Here is a 25038-nt window from a genome sequence, read left to right as displayed (position 1 = left end):
TACTGTTCAAAAGAAATGTCCCCAAGGCTGCATTTATTTGATCAACAATCATTCTTAAGGCCTGTTCACACCGGGACGAATTTCGCGCGCGTTATTCGCCGACGTTTAACGCCTCGTGACTAAACAAAGGGCGCCTATGCGAGTGTGCACACCGACGCGTAAAAACGCCACGCGTAAAAGCGTCATTTTTTAAAAAACGCCTCGGGTTCGTTTTTTTGGTTTGACGCGCCACGTCAAAAACTATCCGACCAATGAGATTGGCGCTTTTGCTCACGTGTCTGGAGCTTCTGAAGTTACAGTAAAACACAACTTGGGGGCGCTCAAACACAAAACGGTCTTGCTGAGCACACATACGTAATGGCGAAGAAGATATACAGCGTCTATACTCTGCCGGGAAGAAATAAGACGAGGAAGATGCAAGGCTAGATGAATGTAGAGCTGCTGGTCTTGTTGGTGTCTTTATAAAGAGACACCAACGACAATAAAGAACTATATGACAAACGCGACAAACTTGCTCTCTTCTTCTGAGTGACAAGCGAGTGTCAGAAGCGTAGTTGCGCAGCGCCACTTTGTGGACCGGGGTATTTCTGTTTTACATTAAGCGCCATCTAATGTCAGGGAATGAATTTGCGTGTTCACTCGGCTCATCGTCAGCGAAAATCGCTTGGGTGTGAACACAAAAAACGCGTTGAAAAACGCTGACGAATAACGCGAGCCGATATTCGTCCCGGTGTGTACAGGCCTTAATATGCTGATTTACTGCTCAAGAAACATTTCTTATTATTAGCAATGTTGAAAACAGGTGCACTGCTTAATATTTTTTGCAGAAACTGTAAATTTATTTTTATGTATGACAGAGGAAAATAGAAATTTAAATTGCTCTTTTTATTTGCTCACCAAAGCAAATAAGAAGTGTGTTTTGCCAGGTGTTAATTTTGGACTCTGGACAACTTTATGAATAAGCTTAAAGCTTATAAAACATTAAAAAAGCAACAAAAAAAAGCAAAAGTAGATTCCCATGATGTGCTTTTTATAACTGCTACAATGACAGTTTACAGCTAGAAAATATTTGAGATTTTAAAGGCCTCAAAAGCACTGACTATTGCACTTATACATTGCAACACATACACATATACACATACATATAGTCACAATATTCTGCATTCTTTATATAGCTATGTGGGAACAAGTGTCAATGTAAAAGGTATGAGAACAGTAATCAGATCACTCTATGGAACACTGCATGCACGTCTGTATTACAACATAATTCACGATGACTCATTGGACAGAAGAGAAAAGCACTGAAAGAAAGAATGAGATCCTTTGGCAGGATCTGGAATGGTGAGCCAGAGATGAATAAATGGAAGGCATTTATCAGACTATCTGTTGATGTTGATGTTTTTGTTTATCAACTACAGAGACGCGCCAGAATCAGATATAAATTACTGCACAGACGGAGACGGACACCGTTACTTCCCCTACACTGACTGAGAAAAGAACATGTAAGCTAAGTGTAAGCTTGGTCTTTTCAAAATAAAACAATCACTGTCTCAAATATCCTATCCATCAATATTTCAAGCACATAAAAATAGATTTTTTAAAATTATATATATTTAATAATTATTTAATTATTATTTCCATAATAAAAGGGTCCCTCGAGAAGCTATAAGTTCATAAATCCATTTAAGCAGAAGCACCTGAAAGCACCTCAAGTAACCAACCTCACTTTTACAGTGTACACTTCGATGAATTAAATGTATTATTAACAATTATCATATGAAGATACCAAGTTGATTCAATTCTCCAGTACAATAAAATACAATGGAAACTTATGTATAAGATGTCCTTGAAAAGTAGAAGACAAAAGTATTATGTTTTCTCTGTGTATTTGTTATTTGAAAATAGTTAACCGAAATTAGAACTAGTTATTTAAAAAAATGAAAGAATGGAAACACGTCAGGATTATGAACAATTACGAGAGAACGTGTAAATAATTACTGAATCAGTTCTTACTTGGCTCTTATTGGCTGCCACCTTGGCAAAAAGTGCCTGAGACACTTTTGCCCGTTTCATCTCTTGCTGGATTTCATCGTAGACGGCTGAGGTGATGTTAACCAGCGGCTCCAGTTTCAGGGGAAGGTCAGGGTTAGGACCACAAGTCTTGGACTGTGAGGGTCCAGCGGTCAAAGTTAAAAGTAACAAAGAAGACAGATTGGTTAGCTATACATTCATACTGTAATTGCTACAGACAGTACAATATGAGAACATTCATGGATGATATTTCAGACCCTTGTTTATACCTACAATGTACTGAGATTTTAGCAGATAAATCATTAAAGCATCCATAAGTAAACTCTTTGTTGTACATGTTTGAAGTATGGTGTATTGATTTTAGAGTGGTGTGTTTTCTCATTCAATGTTTGAAGTTGCTCTGCAGGCACAGGCAAGTAATCTCACATTCCCCAGTAAAAACGATTGCAAGATAAACACATACAGACATAATAGTAATGATAATACACAACCACATTCCCTAAGACCAAAGAATGAGAACTTTGTTCTCGTATCAGAAGGATTTTTATTATCTGCATGGGTTCATTCACCAATGGTCCTGAGGTTGAAAGCAGACGCATTCATATGCCTCATACAAGCATTCTAGAAAGTCCACGCACCAGGTTCCAGGTCATTTAATATAAACATGCCATGACAGGAGCAAAGCCATGCTTTCAAGAATTTGTAATTTTAGAGAATCAAGGACGAGAGCTTGTGAACCTGAAGTTTTAATGGGTGTGTGTGAACCCTGTAATCTCTAACAAACATTAGTATAAACAGTATTCCATATAAACAGTATAAATTTGACCGTCTGTAGTAGCTTGACTTATTGAGCATTTATTTTCAAAATGAGAAAAGTGTAATGCCTACAACTGATCACTACTCATATAGATCATGGAGGTCTCGGATGAGGTACACTCTATGAGGAAATGAAGTGAGTGATGATGTAATCCTCACCGAGTTTGTGATTTTGGTCTTATTCTTCCAAATAGATGCCCACGCGTCAGGAGTTAACTGTTCATCGATGCTGCGCTCCCACACTTTCTGCATTGGGAGGTATGGTGTGACATTAGCAATAAGAAGGTAGCAATCAGATATTAGCTAGTTTGACCCTCAGACGGCACTTTCTTGAAAGTCATAGTGGTTGTTTTAGTGAATTATCCAAATTGTTATTCTCAGTATGTCAATATGTATTAATATTCAAAGACAAAATATAATTTACATCATACTAGAATAATAGCTGCGTTAATAACACTGACTTAAAGCTGGAATACACTACAAGACTTTTGCCCAGATTTTTGCCAGACTAGTCGATGCTAGTTGCCAAAAATCAGAGCCACTCAGCAGATTTTGGGCAGTTGGAATTAACATTTTTCACAGAATTTTGCATAAATGATATAATAGCATATGTGAACCTGTACCACAAAACCAGCCATAAGAGTCCATTTTGAAATTGAAGATGAGATTGAATAAATAAGCTTTCCATTGATGTATGGTTTGTTAGGATAGGACAATATTTGACCGAGATACAACTATTTGAAAATCTGGAATCTGAGGGTGCAAACAATTTTAAATATTGAGAAAATTGCCATTAAAGTTGCCCATAAAGTCCTCAATTTTGCTGCATCCACTCACAAAAAAATATATTTTTAGATATATACAGTAGGAAATTTACAAAATATCTTCATGGAACATGATCTTTACTTAATATCCTAAAGATTTTTGGCAAAAAAAGAAAAATCGATAATTTTGACCCATATGTATTGTTGGCTATTGCCACAAATATACCCTTGCGACTTATGACTGATTTTGTGGTATCACATATGATAAGCACAGACTAAAATTTTTTAGCTCCAGACTATGATTCCATCCAGTCGGAGGATATAAAACATGTTTGATATTTTGAGCTAATTTTTGAGTTTGTTGTGTTCTGAACGACTTGAAAGTCTGGTAGTCCGTGAATGTTTATTATATGAAGCCCAGTTTTTTTTAATAACTATTTACGAAGTCGGCACTTGTGTGATGCCTACTATTTTAAAATCTCTTCAGATTTTAAAAGTCGTGTAGTATATTCCAGCCTTTAATAAACACAGTTCTTGCATTTAAAAAAAAAAAAACGTAGCTGTATTACAACCTGATACGGAATACAAAGAAAACAACAAAGTGTAAGCCAAACAAAACAAGTAAATAGATCACATGAATTCAGACAAGAAACAAAAGCAATCTCATAGGCCTACAGATAAACAATTCAGAATCAGACACAACAAAAGCTTTCAGGTATTTTTACACCCAGTCAATAATACACACACAAATGCAACAGGGGAAGAGGGATTTGTAGGGGGCTGAACCTAGTAAAGTGTGAGAACGTGGGTACCTGAGAGATGCGGACGCCCCCAGGGCTGGGGTTTGTGCTTGGGGGCAGACTCACAGGGGGGTTCATGCTGCGTTCTCGCTCTTCCTGGTAAATGCGGTCCCTCTCGCTCTCATGTAAGTTCAGGAAGTTCTGCATCGCTTTGAGGTTCACCAGCAAGGACTGAGAGGCTGAGCGTGGGTCTTCCTCTTTTCGCAAGATCTCTGACAACAGGCCCTGGTGTACACACATAAACACATACGTAAGCACAGAGGAAGCTCTTTTTTTCCGCAACACATTTATGCAGTTACTTCACCTGCACCATGTAGGACTCTCTACCCACACTTTGACTGACTGTGCACGATGTTGGATGTAATTGAACATAATTTAGACCTGCAGTGACTCTGTGAATTCACCAGGTGTGTTTTCCGCTGAGAGGGTGTATGAGAGGATCCAACCTCTGGATACCAAAGCAATCACGCTGACATGCTCAAAGCGACTCATAGATCTGAAACCTCCAACAGAACAACTTTGACACCTTGATGATCCTCTTGTATTTAGTTCAGTGCCAAATTAGACTTGATTAGTCCAGATTTGTACATAATTTAGTCTGTGTATGGGATAGTGACCAGGGCTAGCAATAAACCTTATAGATATTATGTTGTGATATTCTTTTTTTGTGATAGATGTTTGCTGACATTCAATATATTTCTCAATATTTATGTATTTTGCATTAGTCTTTACAAAAAGACCATTACAATTAAAAAGTGCATTAAAATCATTGTAATATTCATGTTACACAAGCCAAATCATTACGAAAACATCATGAATATTCAATACATTGCCCCACCTAAGTGATTGGTATGTTCTGAAGAAGTTCTTTGCTATTATACTTGGTGAACCTTCTTTGAACTGTCTCCATCCTGCGAACAATATGTGTACTATTTCAGCACCATGCTGTCTGTACTGTACCTGTGTACGGTTGAAGGCAACTCGAGCGAACACTGCCTGCGAGACACTGGCCCTTTTTAGCTCATCTCGCACCAGTTGGTAGATATCAGATGAGACTTCTGCAGCCGAGGGGTTGGACCCGGGTTCTCCAGGGCCACCAGACTTGCTAGGCCGCGGGATGGGTGGGTGATTGAGAAACTGCTGGTTAAGAGCCTGCGGGTGCTGATGCAGGAGGCGGCTGACGGCCAGCTGCTGGTTGATAAGATGGGCCATGGCTAACTGCTGTCTCACCAGCTGTGGACTGAGCTGGGGTGAGAGAAGTCCTCCGGGTGCCAAAAGAGGTTGCAAGGTGGCAGGCGGAGGTGGAGGAGGCACCTGTGCCCGTAGTGGAGGACTGTGGTGGAGCTGCCCATGAGATGATGAAACTTGCGGCTGGCCTTGGGATGGAGGCTGAGACTGGGCTGAATTCTGAGGTTCTCCAGAGCCACCTTTCACAAGAGAGCTGGTGCTGTTCAACGGACCGAGCTGTGCTAGACCAGCCAGGTGAGGGGGCGGACGCTGGGCTAATACACAGAAGTCAGCAAGACTGTCCCTTTCAACTGTAGAGGAATGGATATGCGTATCAGACACAAGAACAAACTCTGTAGTGTTTTGGTTGACAAATCAAATACAGGTCTTTTCCCAAACAAACATCAAAACGTAGATGCTTACCCTTGATTTCCGAGCTCTCCCGCCCTTGCCACAAATAATCCCCTAAAACAGACACAAGGAACGCATGGTAAATGACAAAAGCTTTCACTTACTTACTCAATCACGCTTACAATGAAACAACAACATTCTTTCATGAGTAGAAAGTTTTACAACTTCGGCTTACAATCGTATGACTGACACGTGAGTCATCCAATGGGGTCTCGCCGCACTGGCACACACATCTGGCAATGCGGACTGAGTGTTTAGCTCTGGGAGGCAAAGAGCAGAACTAATGGAGGGGGCTCGGTGTAACTCAACACCACTTACTCTGTCAGCGTGCCGAGAATCGCTTTATTCTTTGTTGGCGCTCGCTCTCTCACTGCACTTGGGGTTTAGCCCCCACTTTGATCTGTCCTGCTGTGTAATTATTTCACTTTTTGAAGAGGCAACGAGAGGAGGAAAATTGTCACAGGCATTTGGATGCTAAGAGGCTTAAACAGCGGAGCTGTGGGGCGACTCCCAGTAGGACTTGCCGCTGGAGACCCCCTGCAGCATTTTGGGGGAAGAAACAGTGGTTTCTATTAGGAAGTGAGGAGGCTTAGGTTACCCCATCCTGTGTAAGGAGTCATTAACCCTCTGGGCTTCTTCGTCCGAAAATGACCGAAAACGTTTACATTTTGAATTGTTTAATTTTTTTGCTTCATCGGATGGGGGTGAAACTTGGTGACTTTTGTTGTATTACCTATATGAACACACAAAAAAATCAAGGAGATGATTCTGATATGTTAAAGGGTCGTAAAAAAAATAGTCACACTTAGCTTCCTCCCGGTCAAAAACGGGCGACATTGGAAATGAATGGGAAATATGAAAAAATAGGAAAACTCAGAGAAACTTTTGGTGGTACAAGCTACAGATCAGCCACTGTGCAGAAAAAAAGTGTACAGCAATGAAGGGGTGACACTCTAAAACATCAAGAGTGCAAATAAGACCCCCACACACACACACACACACACACACACACACACGCACACAAACACACACACACACATACACAGATATACTGGCAAGACTGCAACAGCAAATTTGTAGAATATGCAAAATAAAATCAATAAATGAAAAAAAAAATCTCTCTCAAATGCCCACACACACACACACACACACACACAGAGAGAGAGAGAGATTAACTGGTAAGACTGCAACAGCAAATTTTGAGAATATGCAAAAATAAATAAATAAAAAATACCAATTTATTGCTAAATGTCTGTATAAAGTGTTTTGAATTATCACTAACCATCCCTTATTTTGTTTAATTATTTGAATGATCAAATACTGAGTAACAAAAATGTTTGCATTGTGTTCCCTTTCTAACCAAATGCTATAGTTTGATTTTAATCATAATGCAAAACCTGATACTTATCTAAAAAAAATTGTTAAAAAAATAAAGTAGTCTTTTAGAATATCTAAATGTATTTAAATAAAAAAAAAAACGAATAAGATAGAGAAATCATGTCTAAAACAACAAAAGGAATCAAAAAGCCTTTCTATGTATTTATATAGGAAGCTATAGGCAGCCTACAGGCTGGTACAGGACATTGCACACATTTAACTATTTTTTAAAGCCACTAGATGGCGCTCTTCTACTTGAACATTTTTTTTTTTTAGGCTGGCACTCTATTTTGATGTGAAATGTTGCATTTATTGATTTAAAAAAATATATATATATAAAATAAAAATATATATATTAATTCTAATGGAAAAAATAACTCATAAAATTTATATAATTAATGCAAAGTATCATAAAAAATTCAAAAAATTCTAAATAATAATCAGAAAATATTATAGAACAAAACAATATTTGATTGGTTATCCTGGGAAAAAGTAAAGTTACATTTTAAGGCTTCGTCCGTTTTTGACCGGGAGGAAGCTAAGTGTAACCCATTTACGAAGAAGCCCAGAGGGTTAAGAGATAATGTATAAAACGCAGCACAAAGCTCAAGACTTGCTCATGACCCTGAACACCTTACCACGCTAGAAATGGGACATCTCATTAAAAAACAAAAACGCATTCACTGTCTGAATATGCCTACTTCCCGACTATATAGTAGGCGAAGAACAATATGTTAAAAAGAGTAGTATGTCCGAATTCATAGTATTCATAAAACAAGAGTCGAAAAGTACGTGGGGGACCTATTGCTTGACAAAGTACCCAGATGATAGGCAAAATTCTGAAGTGAACATCTAAGGGCCAGTTTACTTCTCCATAAGGTCACAGGAGAGGAGTCGGCAGTTGCAGTGAAATGACGCAACGCAACTGATGCCGTAAGTCAATTGACAGTGACAACATGACGGATATAGTACGTCCGGCTTTCATTCAAATTATACATATTCATACTATATAGAACATAGTTTTTTAATGGTTACAAAGTAAGTTCTTCATCAAATGTAATACCTACTCAGACATTATGCGATTTCGGACGCAGCTATGCTTTCCTGACCAGTCTACTGTGCTGAAGTCAGGTTAGCCTTTTTTTTCCCCACTTGTTTTAAGATGGCACCATATAACAAAAAATATAACCAAAAAAGTAATTAGCAAAAGCCTTACCTTTAATTTTTTTGTACTTCTTGTACCAGCGACCAAACTCTTGGCATTTTGCAGTTGAGACGTTAGCATAGTAGGAACTATTCACTATCGAGGAGATCATACTCTGGAAAAAGTCCAAGAAATGAGAGAGGTCAGTAAAAAGGAAGAAATAGGAGTAACGACAGAGGATAACGGAAATAAACACACATGGTCAAGATCTTAAAATTGCAATGATAAATGGCCTATAAAACACATTACTGCGGAAAGCCACCCAGGCAAGGCTGATCGCGAAAGCCGCGACAAGCTTCAAGCCGCAGCGACACAAGTGGAGATGAAGAGCCACACACATATGCAAACAATTGATATGAGGATCAACACCCACACAGAGCTCCACTTAAACACATCATGCACAGATATCACATAAATCTCAAAGATTGCTTGCTTACTTGGAAATGAGCACAGCAAGAATCTCGGATGCACACCCACATAGACACACACGCATACTCTCTCTCTCTCATGGTGAAGTCATTTCTGGGTTTTAGAAATGGCCCATGAATGCGGGGAATTTGAGTAAATTTTGAATTGATGAATGAAACACTCTAAGACAATTTAGGCTACATTAAGCGTGTACTGACGCTATAGATTGGAACAACTGCAATCACAGTGCAATATTGAGCCCAACATTTCCTTTTATGTTATACTGCTAAAGTTGGTAGTTTTGGCATAGATGTACTGTACCAGCAGTATATGTTTTACATATCATCTTAAATGACATGCTTTACATATCCTCTTAAAGCCAAATCTTTGACTGTTGGATTTGAAAAAAAAATATAATGGGTAGCAACTGTACCTGTGAGAGTGGACATTCTTTGGCCAGGGTGCTCTGGTTCATCTCTTTGAGCAGTTCTTTGAGGGCGTTGCGTACTGTAGCGTGGTTCCACTGTTCTGATGGGAGGTCCTCCAGTTTTGCAAAGCTGTATACATAAAACATTATTACTCATCCCTCCATAACAGTAATCATCTTCAATTCCAAATCAATAAACCATGCAGCAGGCCAGGTCAACAATAATCATGAAGATACAGGGAAACAAACCTGGATAGTACACAACTACACAATGCCTACAATCCTCTTTTTTGGAGTCTATGTTTATTTCCTCAGCATCCAGAAGTAAACTGCAATCAGTAGGCATGTCACTCATTGAAAAAGTGCAGATAAAATTTGACCCTGGCCTACAGTACCTCCTGTTCTTATACTGTATAATGCACAGAGCTTTAGATGCTTGCTCAACTGTTTATTATTGACAAAAGAAAAATAATCCCCTAATTATCTGGACACTTGAAATGTTATAATATATATTGAAAAGGGAAACTTTTGTACCTGTTTCCTCAATGCACAGAATAAAATAACAAAATTAGTAATAATACAATATATAGTATAACACCAATTAATATTAATAAATTCTTAATTATTGGTAATTAATTCATTATATAATAAATTATTATATATAACAAACCAATATTTTATTTTCCCATAGTTTGTATACAGAGAATACAATATTTATCAGTTACATTATATAAAAATTATGATTTCACTTAACAGCACAAACACTGTGAGACTTTCCAGTCATCACAAGACCATCAGGAGAAAACTACAAAAAATTAAAAAGTGCTTACACTTCACTTATAAAATAAAATCAATTAAGAGTTTCAATTAGAGGGGTCTTATAACCTGATACCACAAGATATCCTGTTTAAATTCCACAAATAACTTTTTTTAGTTGTTTGTGCTGGCGATTTAAACCTAAATTTGGACCTGTAATTATTTATTTTATATTATTATTCATATTAATATTATAATAATTTGTATTAAACATAATGTATTTTATAATACATTTAGTATTAATTTAAAAAAATGTTTTAAAAAATATATATAAATTTTTTTAAATAAATAAATAAAATAAATTATTTATTTATTTTAAAAAAACATACAACCATTAAGGTTATAGATATGCAGAGGGTTCTCTGCTGAACCAAGGGACTTACCTTTATTTTTAACTCTTTCCCCGCCAGCGTTTTTGAAAAAAGTTGCTTTTCTGGCTTCATGCCTTTTTTTATTATCTACACTTGAATGTGGGTAAGTTTCACAAAAATGCAACGTTTTGAGCAAAAAGCTGAGAAAATCGTGCTTTTGTCAAAAACAACGTCTGGATGGGATTCAGAATGAAGATCAAAACACAGATGGAGTAGATCGAGTCCATCAACACCCACAAAGCATGGTATGTTGATGATCGCGTTATTTTACATATGATATTGTTTCTGCTTCTTCTTTGCCTGTGTTTTGATCAGGAGATTCTGTACTCTTTCAGAAGATGCTTTATAGCACCCCCTATCTTATAACAGTGAAAACACGGAAAGCCGGTAATTTCCGTCTATGGCTGGGAAGTGTTGTCTTACAAATGACGGAAATTTCAGTCAATGGTGGGGAAAGGATTAAGAGTGCTCTGTGGTCTCGTACCTCTGTAGCTGGATGCGTAGCGTGACCATGTGGTAAACGTCCAGCAACATATCAGCAACCGTTGCCTCTGGAGCATCTGTCAGGTAATGGATGGGCAGGGGGTTCCAGCGGCCCACCTTAATGATGCCTGTAAGAAGGAAGCAGAGAGAGAGCGGGAGTCGATTAACCCCACTTGATCTCATTGTGCCGCAAATTTGTGTAGCATATTTCCATGACATCATCAGAGATGGCCTCATGTCAATGATGGCTGTAATGAAATCTCAATAAGAGAATAAGTTAGGAGGGGCTCCACTCCACTGAGTAGGCAGCTCCACCAAACCAGAACCAAAGCTGGCACATTACATCATCACACCAGCACCCACTTACAGCAAAAATCAACATTAGAGGGCATACAAAACATGATGATTGAAAGACAGGGAACAAGGAGTGATTGAAAAGAGGGGATTAAGGTAGGTGGGAAACCAACACGATTTACTGCAAATGGCGAAATATATGATTATACATAAGATATTTAAAGGTTCTCTAAGCGATGTCGAGTGACGTCACTTCTTGTTGACTTTTAAAGTATTGTCAAACAAAACGGAGGCTAGCTAGACCCTCCCTCCTCCTCATCCGCGCACTAACCCCCCAAACCCCGCCCCCAAGTCCTTCTTGTTGGTGATTGGCTGGAACTGTTTGTCATGTTTCGTGGAGCGGGTTAGCCCAGTTTGTTTTTGTTGCTGTTTGTGGAGCCTGGGCTGTCGACAGAGATCGTGTTTCTTTACAGTGTGTTCAGGGGACAGGCAGCCAGCGGTTAGTGAGGAGATGTTTGGTGTATGTGACAAAAAATGTGTTGGCCTAAAAAACGTGTGACATCGCTTAGAGCACCTTTAAGTGACAAGGAAGCATAGTGGGAAATTAGTCTTATTTATCATTTGCGAAATAATTTAGACTACCTGTGGGTTATTGCATCAAACATTTTGGAAAACACACATTTCGGAGGACTTTGTTTCCTTACTTCTCGTTTTCTGCGGTGCTTGATCTTGTGCTATAAAAGCAGACAGCAAGGAACAATAACACCAATGATAAGGCTTTATCTATTAAATACTTATCAGGTCAGGAAGAAGCATCTATCATGCATACTGAGGGCCACACCAATAACTACGGGCACAAGGGGCGCCTGCGGATCTTTTATAACCGAGGAGTATATATAGGAAGCAGGCGCTCGTCTAGCGCATCGCAGCCTCTGACAATTACGTCCACCCCCAATCCCCCCCACCCTCCATTAATGGGCCGTCATAAACACAGGTCAATGATTGTATGATTAACCCAAATTGACTGTTATAAATGCCTCTTGTTGTGCAAAGGAAGAGACGAGCATTTATGGCTGAGGAGTAATCTGTAATCGGGGTGTCATTGTGAGACAAAGCCATATTTATGAACGATGCCATCTGATTGTTTTGTAAATACTCCAGGTAACTAAGGCCATCCCACAATGACCTGGGTGAAGGGACGTCAATTGCTTCCCATTTTAAAGGGATAGTTCGTGCAAGTATGAAAATTCTGTCCTCGTGTCATTGGCAACCTATATGACTCTTTTTCTTCTGCAGAACACAAAATCAGATATTTCGAAGTATGTTTCAACTACAGCCCATGCAGTGAAAGAGTAGTTCCAAACAACATTAGGACCTCACTGACTGTTATAGTGTGGACAAAAAAACCAAGACATTTTTCAAAATATCTTCTTTTGTGTTCCAATTAGGAAAGAAAACCATTCAGGTTTGGAATAACATGAGGGTAAATGAGTAGATGATGATAGCATTTTTGGGTTACCTATCCCTTTAATGGTTAATGAGAAATGTTTTGATGTGTTTAACTATTATTAAACACAATAAAAATGACAGTAAACTGCCAAAAGTTAAGCAGTGATCATCTTTTTAGACTTTTTAACTTTTCAAATGTACTTTTAGGGCAATTTCAGTGCATTCACTTTCAAATTTTCTTCATTGACATAAATTATTTAAATGATACTGAAGCTGAATAGGTTAAAAGATCAGGGTGAGGATAAAACCTAAGCAGCAGTGGCATCTACTGAGGGTGCCATAATTTTTTTCCAAGAACCACACTGTGCTATTAAAAATGAATTAGCTGAATCTATTATGCCCTCCGCTCTATTTATTTCCAGATGTCGCAATCATTGTCAAGATGCGCTGTACATGTAAACTGGACCCTGTGCTCACTGCATTATTAACTGTTTTCCAAACACTGCACACGTCCGTAAACACTTTTCAACACGCACTGCTCGTGTGCATGTGTGGTCAATGTACATCCCTTGTGCGAATGTATATATTCAACACATCCGACAACAGGACGTGAACCTGACCAAAAACCAAGGGTGTGCAATGAATAGATATACAAAACACATCCACACCCACAAACACTTGCACAAAAGTATTTCCCGTGGTCTTAAGAAGGACTGACTGAAGCTGTGAAAACTAAACAATGCTAATCACATTACTATCCACTAAATGAGACCCAGACGCTACCCAGCTTCCCTCTCTCGCTCTCTTTCTCTCTCTTCTGTAATTTTTTTGTGTGCTTGCCTTTAGGCTGTTTGTGTCATCTGAAGAGCTCCAGCTGCTCAATCACACACAGACATGCCGATGGATCACTTACCTCCATCCAGACACTGTATTACCATGCCAGTGCTGCCACTAAATACTGATTGAATGAGTTCATTTTGGACAGAAACCGTTTTTGTAAATTAGCAAGGGCTCCATTTTTTCTCTTAGTTCAGTGTTTGTTTTTTGACTAGAGATAACAAGACATTCTGTGTGACCCATTCCACCGTTTTCTTCCCCTATTGGCTGATTGCTTCTAAACATCTGATCTCTGTATAATATCAGTCTTTAAATGCAAGATATTACTTAATATTTAAAAATATTTAAAGCAATAGTTCCACTTTAGCACAATCAAATATACTTCAGCACTATTTCCGGATAACTAAAGTGCATTAAGTAAAGTAAAAGTACAATTCCAGGGTATTTATATTAAGTACATAAATATGTAAATGTATTTGAAGCATACTTAGCATAACATAATGTATTTCAAATACATTTTAGTATATTTATTTTTGACTAGGGTACATACAAATAAAAAGACCAGTTTTTTGCAAATAAAGAAAAGTGTGCAGTCAGTAAAAAATTTGAGCAAGCAATATGGTACAAAATAAAAAAAATGTAATTATGCATAAATTAAAGTTAATAAAAAATATGAATACATATTTAATAAATTTAATTACTTACAGACTTACAATAATAACTCACCGACATTATAAAACAGATTTATCCAGATTTATCTAGCTTCTCATACAGTATTTCTCATCAGCAGTGCTTGAATTCCTTCCCCATATTATTCTTGAGAAAGTGTGACAAGCCTTATGCTTTAACAGATGTTGTTTCAGTCATCCGAAAGTGTTTTAAACATTAAACGGTAAGCATACTCTAATTGCTGTTATGCAGACTTTCTATGCATTTGTTTCATAATATTTCATTTATAATTAAATCCATAATTTCATGCATTCATCCCGTATTCATCTCCAGGTATGTTGGGCCCTAGAGAACCACAACATGACGGGCCGTCCCTGCTGGTGACCCTTGTAACTACAGTGAACTTCTACCCTCTGAGACACAATCTTCTTGTCTTTGTTCTAAAGGTATTTGTGGAGATGTATTCCCCAGACAGTGAATTAAAGAAGAGAGGCAAGTCAGACAGATGAAGACAATTTGTGTGATTGTGCCCCGCCCACCTTTAGATCTGTCCTCCTTCTTCAAGTCTGTGTTTATATTACTGATTTTTGAGGAACGCTGCTGTTTTGTCTTATTGTGCAATGCTGAATGTATGCCCACCGCAGACGTCTTGAGTATTCAAGACATATAAGACAGATGATTCCAACTTTGAGCAGTAGCCTCAAATAAGACTGAACTGAGATGCTCTAAATGTACTTTAAAGGGATAGTTCACCCAAAAATGAAAATTAGCCATCCTAGGTGTATATGACATTCTTATTTCAGACGAATACAATCTGAGTTATATAAAAAAATCTCCTAGCTCTTCCAAGCTTTATATAATGTGGCCGTTTCTGTTTTGAGAAGTCCATAAAAGTGCATCTATCCAGCATAAAAGTGATCCACATGGCTCCGGGGGGTTAATAAAGGCCTTCTGAAGCGAAGCGATACGTTTGTGTACGGAAAATATCCATATTTTAAACTTTATAAAGTAAAATAACTAGCTTCCGGCCAAACGAACATACAGATTTCACTAGACTCAAGCGCAACTTATGCGAGTAATGCGACGTACTGCTGATATTTACACTACGCCATGACGCACACACTACTTATGACTTCACAAGTTACGTAAGTTGCTCTTTAGGCGTAAGTAGACTGCGTATGGCAGTGTGTCTGGAAGCTAGAATTTTACACATGAATATTTTTCTTACACAAACGCATCGCTTCGCTTCAGAAAGCTTTTATTAACTAACTATGTGGGTGAACTATCCCTTTAAGTTATGCTCTAAATGTACTTTAAGTGATCCATTTCAATTGCTGTCGAACATTTCAAAAGCCCCGAACGTCAGCGAGTTTACCCCATTCAATGTTGAACAGACAGCTCACTGCAACCAATCTGAAAAAAGCAATGAGCTCTGTTCCAATAAAAAGCGGTAAAATGTATGCCTATTTACAGTATGAGCTAGCATCATACAGAGACTGTGGTAATGTCATTAATGAATCATTTTTAACTTGGAAAGACTCTGTTCCTTGTCATTTTCCTCCCCCAGTACAAACCATTGTTCCCATTGCCACATTAAAATTCCTCCTCCCAGTGCTGGGCTTTCATGTGGTTGGCTGGTGGCTTGGCTAAAGCTTATGTGTATCCATCCATACACACTCACACACACAAACGCTACCTCACACACAGTCTGAAAATGTTCCCTAGCACACATACTCTTTTCGGCAGAGCTAGTTTGGATAGATGCACTGAACTCCTAATGCTTGCCGCTCTGAATGATTTGGCTCCATTGAAGGGACGCCCCACTCGTGAAAACCATCTCTATAGTGTCATTATCAATCATTAGTAATATACACAGGAAATGATAAAACAGGAACGGCAGGCCTAAGAAATACTTTCAGAATGTATTATGGTTTTGGTTTTACTATAATATCATAATATAAGCATCTTACATCTGTTATGATATCAGTATTTTGTTGAAAATTCTGTAGATCCATAAATGATCTTTTGGGGGACCCTGTGGAAAAGGCTAGTTAAAGGGATAGTTCACCAAAAATGAAAATGTGGTCATCATTTGCTCACCTACATGATGTTCCAAACCTGTGTGAAGCACAAAATGTCTTGGTGCTTTTTGTACATACAATGAAAGTCAATGAGGTCCAATGTTGTTTGAGAAGAAGAAAGAAAAATACATACAGGTTTGGAAGGACATGAGGGTTTGCAAGTTTGTCTGGGAAAGAAATGGCTGTAAAAAATTAGATAGAGAGGTGAAGACCCCTGGCAACAACAATGACAGAACTGACTTGTTTCTGATTGGCGGCCAGGTGTGTCAGATGGCAGATGGAAGGCTTACTCACTTTGGTCATAAATCTAAGTATATCAAAGGATTCGTTGAAGATTGAGATAGATCATCACCCAAATATTCTTCAAGAATTCCCCAGTAATTTTCCATGGTAAAAAAGCATACAGGTTTCGAACAAAACAACGCAATTTTTTGGGTGGCCTATCCCTATAAGTAAAGCATTTCTGCAAATGTCTACATTAAAAGTGGGAATAAGTTAATTGTCATTACTTAAAGAAGTGACGGTTCGGCCTCTATCAGGCAACAGAGCGTATTTTCATCAAAATGCCCCAGTTCGACCTGTTGTGGCTGGATGTCAAACGTGGCAGCACAACAATGCGCTAGTGCTGTAATCCATCACCACTGTTAATTGTCTGAAGCCTTAAAGTACAGGTCTGTCCATACAATTCTATAAAAGTACTCAGACCCTTATAATTGAAATAAACAATATCTCCCAGTTAATTACTGGTCAGGCTAATTAAAGAAAGGCAGCGGTGCTGGGAGAGGAGCTTAAATATACCACTACGAGAGAGCTATGCAGGACACAATTCAAACAGGGAGAAAATAGATGGGACTCTGTGTAATTTTGGTTGTGAACCGCAGAGGAAAAAATGTATAATTTAAGCCAGAAATTATTCATTTAACATAAACGCTTGCTTTAAAAACAAAAAGTATTCATTTGAGAGGAGAGCTCTCCCTCTTTCCTTCTATCGCTCATTCTTTGCTCATTTTAGGAATAAACTGAAGTCAGTGCATCTTGCTAGTGCGTGAGCGAGCGAGCGTTCTTTTAGCCGTATCCCTCACCTTTTCTTTTATCTGGCCTCATCTGAACTGATGACTGTGAGGGTGTGTGGATTATATTGAGTCTAAATGGTTTGTTTCCCACTGCTGTTCTCTCCTCCTCCGTGTCATTTTGATACTGTTTCTGCGTTCAGAGGAGCAGCGTCTGGGACTTCCTCACAGATGTGGCGCCATTGTGTGGGCCAGACAGGACTATTCTGCCTTTCCAATCATAATGCCGCTTCTATCAATTTGCATACTTGTTTAATTTTATAGCACATGACGGTATTTTTGGAGGTTACACAAATGGCTTAAGGAGTCGCTGTGTGGGTAACATATTGATCCTGTTTTTGGCTCTTCAAAGGAATCTCTAAAGGGAGTGCTTTGAGTGAATTTAAAGACACGCTGTTGACCTGCGAGTGACTAATGTTGTTCTTCTGTTTTCGTTACTGTTTATATTTAGTTGACACAAAAAGAGAAAGGATGCTTATTTAACATTATTTTGAATAACAAGCTGCAGTCACACTTGTAAACACAACCACGCAGCATTTAATTTTAAAAACTACAATCACTACAAAAACGTAGCAGACATTTCATCAGCCTGACTTGAACGATCATTTAATTAAAGGTTGAAACGTGGCCTTAAATTTTCGCTCTCTCTTTTCTGACAAAACTTTTAGAAACCCTTTCAATAATACGCAGCACCATCAAATCACACAACAAACTTCTTTCTAGTCAGACGTACAGAACGTGAACTGTGACTACAAATACTACAAAAAAATAAGTTCACATAAATGCCAAATGCTCAACCTATGAAGTAAATAGTGATGTCTTTTGTTACCGTGAATCAACATGAAGTAATGACCGTTTTAAATTTTCTTCATACTTCACAGAATACAAGTAAACTCTCAATCTTCTGGGAGATGACAATCATGTGCACAACAATAAAGTAAAGCATTATATTGCTTCTTTGGCCCACATACTCATAAACATTCTCCATATACACACACAAACACACACAGAAAATGGACACATACTATGCGAGTACAAAGACCTTGAGCAGACACAAACATGCATTCCCACAAATACCACATACACACAAATACAGTTCACACGCATCTTTTTGTGACGTGAAAGTACCGCATTCTTTGCCTCGACATTTCCTTTGTTCTTGTTTAATGAGATTTTCAGACTGTCTGTGATTCAGTTATGTTGAGCAAAAGCCCTTCCTCCTCAGTGTTCTCAGACACATAAGCCCAAAACTGTATATTCTCCTGTCAACATCTCAACAGCCAGACCTCCTCCCAGCACTACTTGCCACTCTAATAGCTCTGAACTGTAATGGAATGGCATACTAGTGTTTTACTCCCTGCATACTGTGCAGTGCATACTGTTCCATACTGTATACTGCCTAACATACTGCCTAAAATAGAATGTGAAAGAGTATGTATTATGGAATGATTACACAGGTAAAATGCATGTTTAATTCAGGCATCTAGTTATCAGAATATAAATATGATTATTATCACTTTTCTGTAAGTTCCTTTTCATTCACATTAGGTATAAAAAAATTGAACAAAACTTTTTACAGAATTTACTAATCTAGGTTCATTTCAATTTCTAAATAAACATAACATTATCATTTTGTTTAGAATAAATGAACATCTACTCTAATGTATTATATGAATGAATGCCAGTTAACAACAAACAGTATATTTGTGAATTCATAATAAACTAGATTAATAAATATTGTAAAACAATATATAATTAAGATATATTTTTGTTATGCATATCTCATACATTATCTAGTGATGATGAATGAATCTTATTGTAAAGTGCTTCCTGAATGAAAAAGATGTACACTTTAGAATACTTTTAAAAAGTGCACGTATTACTGAAATAATATAATTTAAATGTATCTAATTACGTGCAAACTGAATGTAATCCTTTCGGACACGTAACTGCATGATATTTGCAATTAAATGAAAATGTGTTATAGTTTAAATTAATTAAATTCAAATTCAATTGTCGAATGTACTGACAAGCATTTATAGTAAACTAAAGTATACCTTAATGTCATTTCTATTGAATGAAATTTAGTACATTTAAAATACATACATTTTCAAATAACACGTTACAGTTAAAATGATAATTTAGTACTTTACATTTGAAATGATTACAAAGTGTACTGTTTTAAAAGTGTACTTAAGTCTGTTAAGAAACTTAACCAAGTTACAAACTTAAATGGCCTTTTATTTAATTAATATTATATTAACTGCAATACTTTTTTTATATATATATACATATATATACAGATTAAATTAAATTATTGTAAACTACAAGGGACTTTTGTATAAAAACTTTTGGCAGCTCGATTAAGTAGTAAATCAAGATAAAATGTTAAAATATCTGATATTGCTTCTGGTTTGTCACACTGGAAATGGAAGTAGAAGTTCTTGTAAGATTTTTTTCCTTCTTTAAAAAAAAAAAAAAAAATGAAATTGTAGATGTAAATTGATCAACTGTGTTGAACATGCACTCAGAGTCAAGGCACTTTTGAGCTCACCGTGTGCCTGGGCTGCAGAACTATGGGAGTAGCCAAGGGCGAGAAGTGCAGTCTCAACAAGCTGAGTGAAAAGGATGTCCTTCCTGACCAGCACAAACTCGGCATGTTCCTCCCGGCTCTCTCCATCTGATATCATCCCTCCATCCATCTGCTCCACCACGCAGAAGACTGGAATCATCAGACCTGCAAAACAGTTTTTAAATATTAAATATTTAAATATTAAAGTGGATAAATTCCATCCACTGCTCTATTTCTCGATCAAGTGTATATAGCATAATTTTGAATGGTTGCCAAGTGCTGTTTACGAGAAAAGTCTTTTCATTTGAAATCATTAATGATTAATAGGTTCATCATTGCATTTGAATAAGCTGGACAGGGTCAATCAGTTGTCCACCGGCCCATGCAAATACTCAACATGGACAAACCGTCCAGATTGTGTATCAAACCAACCATCAAACCAGCTCCATTATACTCCATTAAAGCTATCATTTTTTATGATGCCTCCCTCCACTTTGTCAGGGCAGCTGAGCTGATATCTCCTCAAGTCAACGGACTGCGTGCTAACGGCAGGGTCACTTAATAAAATTAGTTGCATGAGCCTCCAACGGATATGCAAACGTTTCTGCCTTGTTCGAGGTTACGGCTCATTGCGCTGTAACTTAACACATTATTTTAGAAGTGTTGACTTTGTTAACATTTAAGTAAAAAACGTTTATGATTAACCTGTAAAATATGTTGGCAAGTGATTTGGTGGGTACAGAGTCCCGTCTTTTAATGGGATGTCGGGATGCATAGTCATTCACGGCTTGTTGAGAAATAGTACGCAGTACCTAATGATGCCTGAAAAACACACATCCCATCCAAGTTACCTGGTTAATCTAAGCCTAACCAATCTCCGTTGGTTTGTTCAATTTCCCTGAAGTGCTCAATAGCCTTCAGACTATTAATTAATACCCCTCAGAAAATATAGGCTGAAAGCATTAGGCAAAATCCCAGTTGTACTAATAAGAGCAGAGCAGTACTAAACTCTCTCTCCTAATTTATACACACACACACACATACTTCCATTCAAATACATATACATTTACGCATGGCTCCCAGAGCCCCTTGGTTTAATCAGTCAATTCCTATATTTCTATTTCCTTTCCATTAATCACCCTGGCTTCCAGTTTAGAATGCTCTTGTGGAGTGAATTACAGACCAGGGGCCGGTGCCAATTCAAGTAAGTGAATTTCCCCCAACAGGGAAATATAACTGTCAACACACAGCAGCTCCCAGCAGTCTCTCTCTCTCACTCTCTCTCTCTCTCTTTTTTCTGCTAGCTCCCATGGGCTCATCCCTGTATACCCTGTATGAGTACGGTTTCATCATAAGATAACAGCATGTGTGCGAAGCCCGTGTCTGACTCATTTTTATGTGTGTGTGTGTGTGGGTATATGTTTAATTGCGCTGCAACACTTACTCTGAGTAAGTCTCTGATTGTCTGTTTTAATGCGCTTTAATGCCAGAACATATTTTTTCGACTTCTGTAGGAATGTTAAAGTACGTCACAAGTTATAGACTTGTAAGCATATCTGTGGACTATACTGTTACTATAATTACTGCGTAATTGCTTTAAACTGTATAAAAAAATTTGACACTGCCATTGACTAAAGTAACAATATTAAATATTTTGAAATATAGCATTCTGCAAATGAACATGTTTAAATCAGCATTTTTGTTGGGTTCCCTGAAAGAATAGATAAACAGCCTATACAATTTGTATATTTTTATCAGCCAGATAAAAGCAAAATTGCATTAGACAATAATAATAATTCTAATCATAAAATGTATATTGAATTAACTTATTTTTTAAGTTTATTTTTAAGTTCATACCATTGGCAAATTGTTTTTAAATAATTTGCTGAAGAGGTAAAACATAAGATTTATATTTTCTCTGAAAAACAGACTTAATGTCTTGTGCAAATTTGCAAGTAAATTAACTTTGTTTGACATACTTTAGCTGGACAACAAGACAAATTTTTTTTAGGATTTTTAGCAATGCAGGCATGTGTCTGAGTGATTTTGAATCCATGTCTGAATTGCGTGTGGCCCACTCTTTATTGTTCCATTGTGGTTTGGAGAAGACTGCTTCAAGACAACCTCTTATTATAACTAACCATTCGGCTCATCTGCCAGGGCACAGGAAGAGAGAGCCCCACTACTTTCCTCCTCCACCTATTCCAAAAAATTCTTAAGAAAAGAATCTGTTGACATAGATATTTTGTCAAATCAAATCTGCTTCAGAGGTGTACAGCAAATGATACTCACACATTCACACAGTCATGAACAAACACACAGTATGTGTTGCTTGGCCCCTGAGAAATATCTAATCTATATCTGATATGTGGCTTTATGATTGGCTGCACACATTGCTCGCTGTCAATGTGAATTACAGCTTGACCTTGATGACATTTTGGCCCAATGCATAACATCAGGGATTACAAAGTGTGAGTGATGATAGAATATGACACTTGTGCTGTGGCTGTGTGTTGTTGGACACGGAATGCATGTTTCATTAGAGGACAATATGTAACAGCTTTTTTGTCAGAACCACTTTACCTTCATGAGTAACTGTATGCGGGTTTCTGGACATGATAATGAAGCAGTCACAACAGTATATATATATATTGGTAGTGTATATATATTTTTATATATATTTAAATAAATTTGTCAGACCAAAGGACTAAATTGACATTTGTTTCAGGTGTTTCTCTGAGCATTTTAAGAGAAAAAAAAAGAAACAAATGAGATAACTGTTAATAATTTGGCCCAGATAATTTTCTCCTTTTCTCTGAGAATCATGAAGCTTGATGATGCAAGTCCAAATAAATAAATCTATCTAGAAAAAAAAAATTGCGATATCTGACTTGTCATTTATTTTTGGAGAAAATCTAGATGAAAACCTGAATTAAAACAGTTCATGTCCATGTTATGTGTCAACTACCCGTGTGTAAAATCATATTGAAGGCCATTCAATAATCACAGCTGTGACCATACCGCTGTATGTGGCAATTCGTTAGGATCGCTGTAATCAATATGACCCCCCTTCTGATACACACGCTACTGTTGCAATCAATATCTGGCCATGGGGAATAAATCAGCACTATATAGTGCTACTTAATTCACTGAGCTTATAGTGGCCACAACACTCCTGTGAGCTGAACTACAGTGGTGTATGGGATTAAATTGATCTGCATCGTGCACTATGAGCGGCTATTTTAATAATGTCCGATAAAATTGAAAACCAAGCTTGATGATGCAAGTATATATTGGTATAGCTAGATATGCTGTATCTAGCTATACCAATATATGTCTAGCTAATGTGTAGCTAGATTTTCTGTTTGATGTTTATTCACTTAAATAAAATTCTATAACAACTATATCCCTAATCACTAAATATATATTTGTTGAAGCAGTGGTGTAGTGGTTGGTTAGAATCTGTGCTCCAGGGCAGCACATTGTGCCATGGTGCTAGTGTGCGTGATGCTGGTTTGAATTTGGCCTGCAACATGTCCTGTTCCCATCTCTCTCACCATTATTTTCTCTCGTTCTCCACTTTATTTAAAGAGGAAAGACTAAAAAAAGGTAATATGATATAATAGAAATGGAGGGATAGAAAAGGTTGTGAATGTCTTACCGCTGAGAGGTCTCTGTGAGGCCCCATTGTGGCGACTGCGGTGACCTGTAGGACTGCCATTGAGTTCCAGACGGCCCATCTTTGGTGGGGGGCCACCGATATCAGGACTGCTGCTCCCACGTCGCTCGGGGCTCTCCCGCAGACGAGGGCTCTCTCCTCCGCAACGCTCCATCCCCCTCCACACTACAGAGGGAATACAAGCCAGAGGATAAGGACCTGAGACAGAGAGGGAAAGAGTGAGAGACCTAATGAAAACAGTATCAATGCATATGCTTTTTTCTGAACATCATAAATTGTATATCCAATAACAAAAATGAGTAGGTAATAGCATAAGAGTAAATGCATGGGTGATATAATACAGTTTTTCTACAATACAGACTTTAAAATGCTTTGGTACATTTCTCAGATAACAACTGAAATTCTCAAATCTACATGTTTAACCTCCACATCATCTAGTCACTTGTGCACATCATTATTTTGAACAAATAGCAAATGCTTTGGTACATTCATGTAATTGATAAAGAACAATTGTCTGCTGTTTCCTACATTATCAATTAATTTTGTCACGTTGATCAAAATATATTATTACTGGTTCCCTGTTGAAGTCTTAATCCTCAAAACATCTAGGCATTAGTTCCTTGCATAAGTCATTAAATGCAAAATGGTGGGACTAGTTGTCATAAACTGTCAAGCATTTTCTATACATCAGGTGTCCTGACTTAATGAACTGCGGAGGTGAATTTTGAATTGACATATGAAGGGAAATGTAAAGGGCTAGATCAACCAATGATCAACTAGTTCTCTAAAGTAGCTCAGAGGTGCATCTCATGAAGCTTAATTTGGCAAGCATATACATGTTTAGACAGAGCACAACACAAGTGTTACAAAATCTGACAATGGAAGAACAGCAAGGAAACAAACAGGGTCAACAGCCGGGAAGAAGAAGAGGAGTGAGGATGTGTGGTGGAAGGGTACGGAGGCAAAACAGTGGAAGAGGTAGAAGAGGCCAAGATTGTAGACATGTTTCTGATGAAATAACCACCATTATTTTGAACCAAGTTCTCAATCATGACCTTACAATGGTTGAGGCGGGTCGAAAGGTACAGCTGAATGTTGGGAGAACAACCGTGTCCTCAATGATTCAAATGTTACAGAACAGGAATGTAATCAGACAGTGTGAACTATACTGTAATACTGTGTACTTACTGTAATGGTATTGTATATTACAGTAGTCCACTTGCATTTTACATTATACAGTAAATATACTTAT

General features: G+C 37.7%; 1 protein-coding gene across 6 annotated transcripts in view; it reads right to left on the bottom strand.

The window, feature by feature from the left end:
- Positions 1–25038, bottom strand: part of satb2 (SATB homeobox 2) — a 51105-nt gene that overhangs the window by 9191 nt on the left and 16876 nt on the right. For 3 of the 6 annotated variants that reach the window (XM_056232867.1, XM_056232870.1, XM_056232872.1), the window contains 10 exons: positions 23769–23984; positions 20090–20272; positions 11137–11263; positions 9472–9595; positions 8643–8745; positions 6062–6103; positions 5372–5949; positions 4424–4636; positions 3007–3093; positions 2014–2166 (listed from right to left, as the gene is read on the bottom strand). In XM_056232867.1, coding sequence (XP_056088842.1) covers positions 2014–2166; positions 3007–3093; positions 4424–4636; positions 5372–5949; positions 6062–6103; positions 8643–8745; positions 9472–9595; positions 11137–11263; positions 20090–20272; positions 23769–23984 — 1826 coding nt within the window. The remainder of the gene's footprint in view (positions 1–2013; positions 2167–3006; positions 3094–4423; positions 4637–5371; positions 5950–6061; positions 6104–8642; positions 8746–9471; positions 9596–11136; positions 11264–20089; positions 20273–23768; positions 23985–25038) is intronic. The other 3 variants (XM_056232868.1, XM_056232871.1, XM_056232869.1) reach the window with 2 other exon arrangements.

This window comes from Rhinichthys klamathensis, unplaced genomic scaffold, assembly GCF_029890125.1.
Source record: "Rhinichthys klamathensis goyatoka isolate OS25496 unplaced genomic scaffold, OSU_Roscu_1.1 h1tg000358l_1, whole genome shotgun sequence".
Lineage (NCBI taxonomy): Eukaryota > Metazoa > Chordata > Actinopteri > Cypriniformes > Leuciscidae > Rhinichthys > Rhinichthys klamathensis.
Note: the sequence above shows the minus strand (reverse complement) of the source record. Positions and strands in the feature narration are given on the sequence as shown.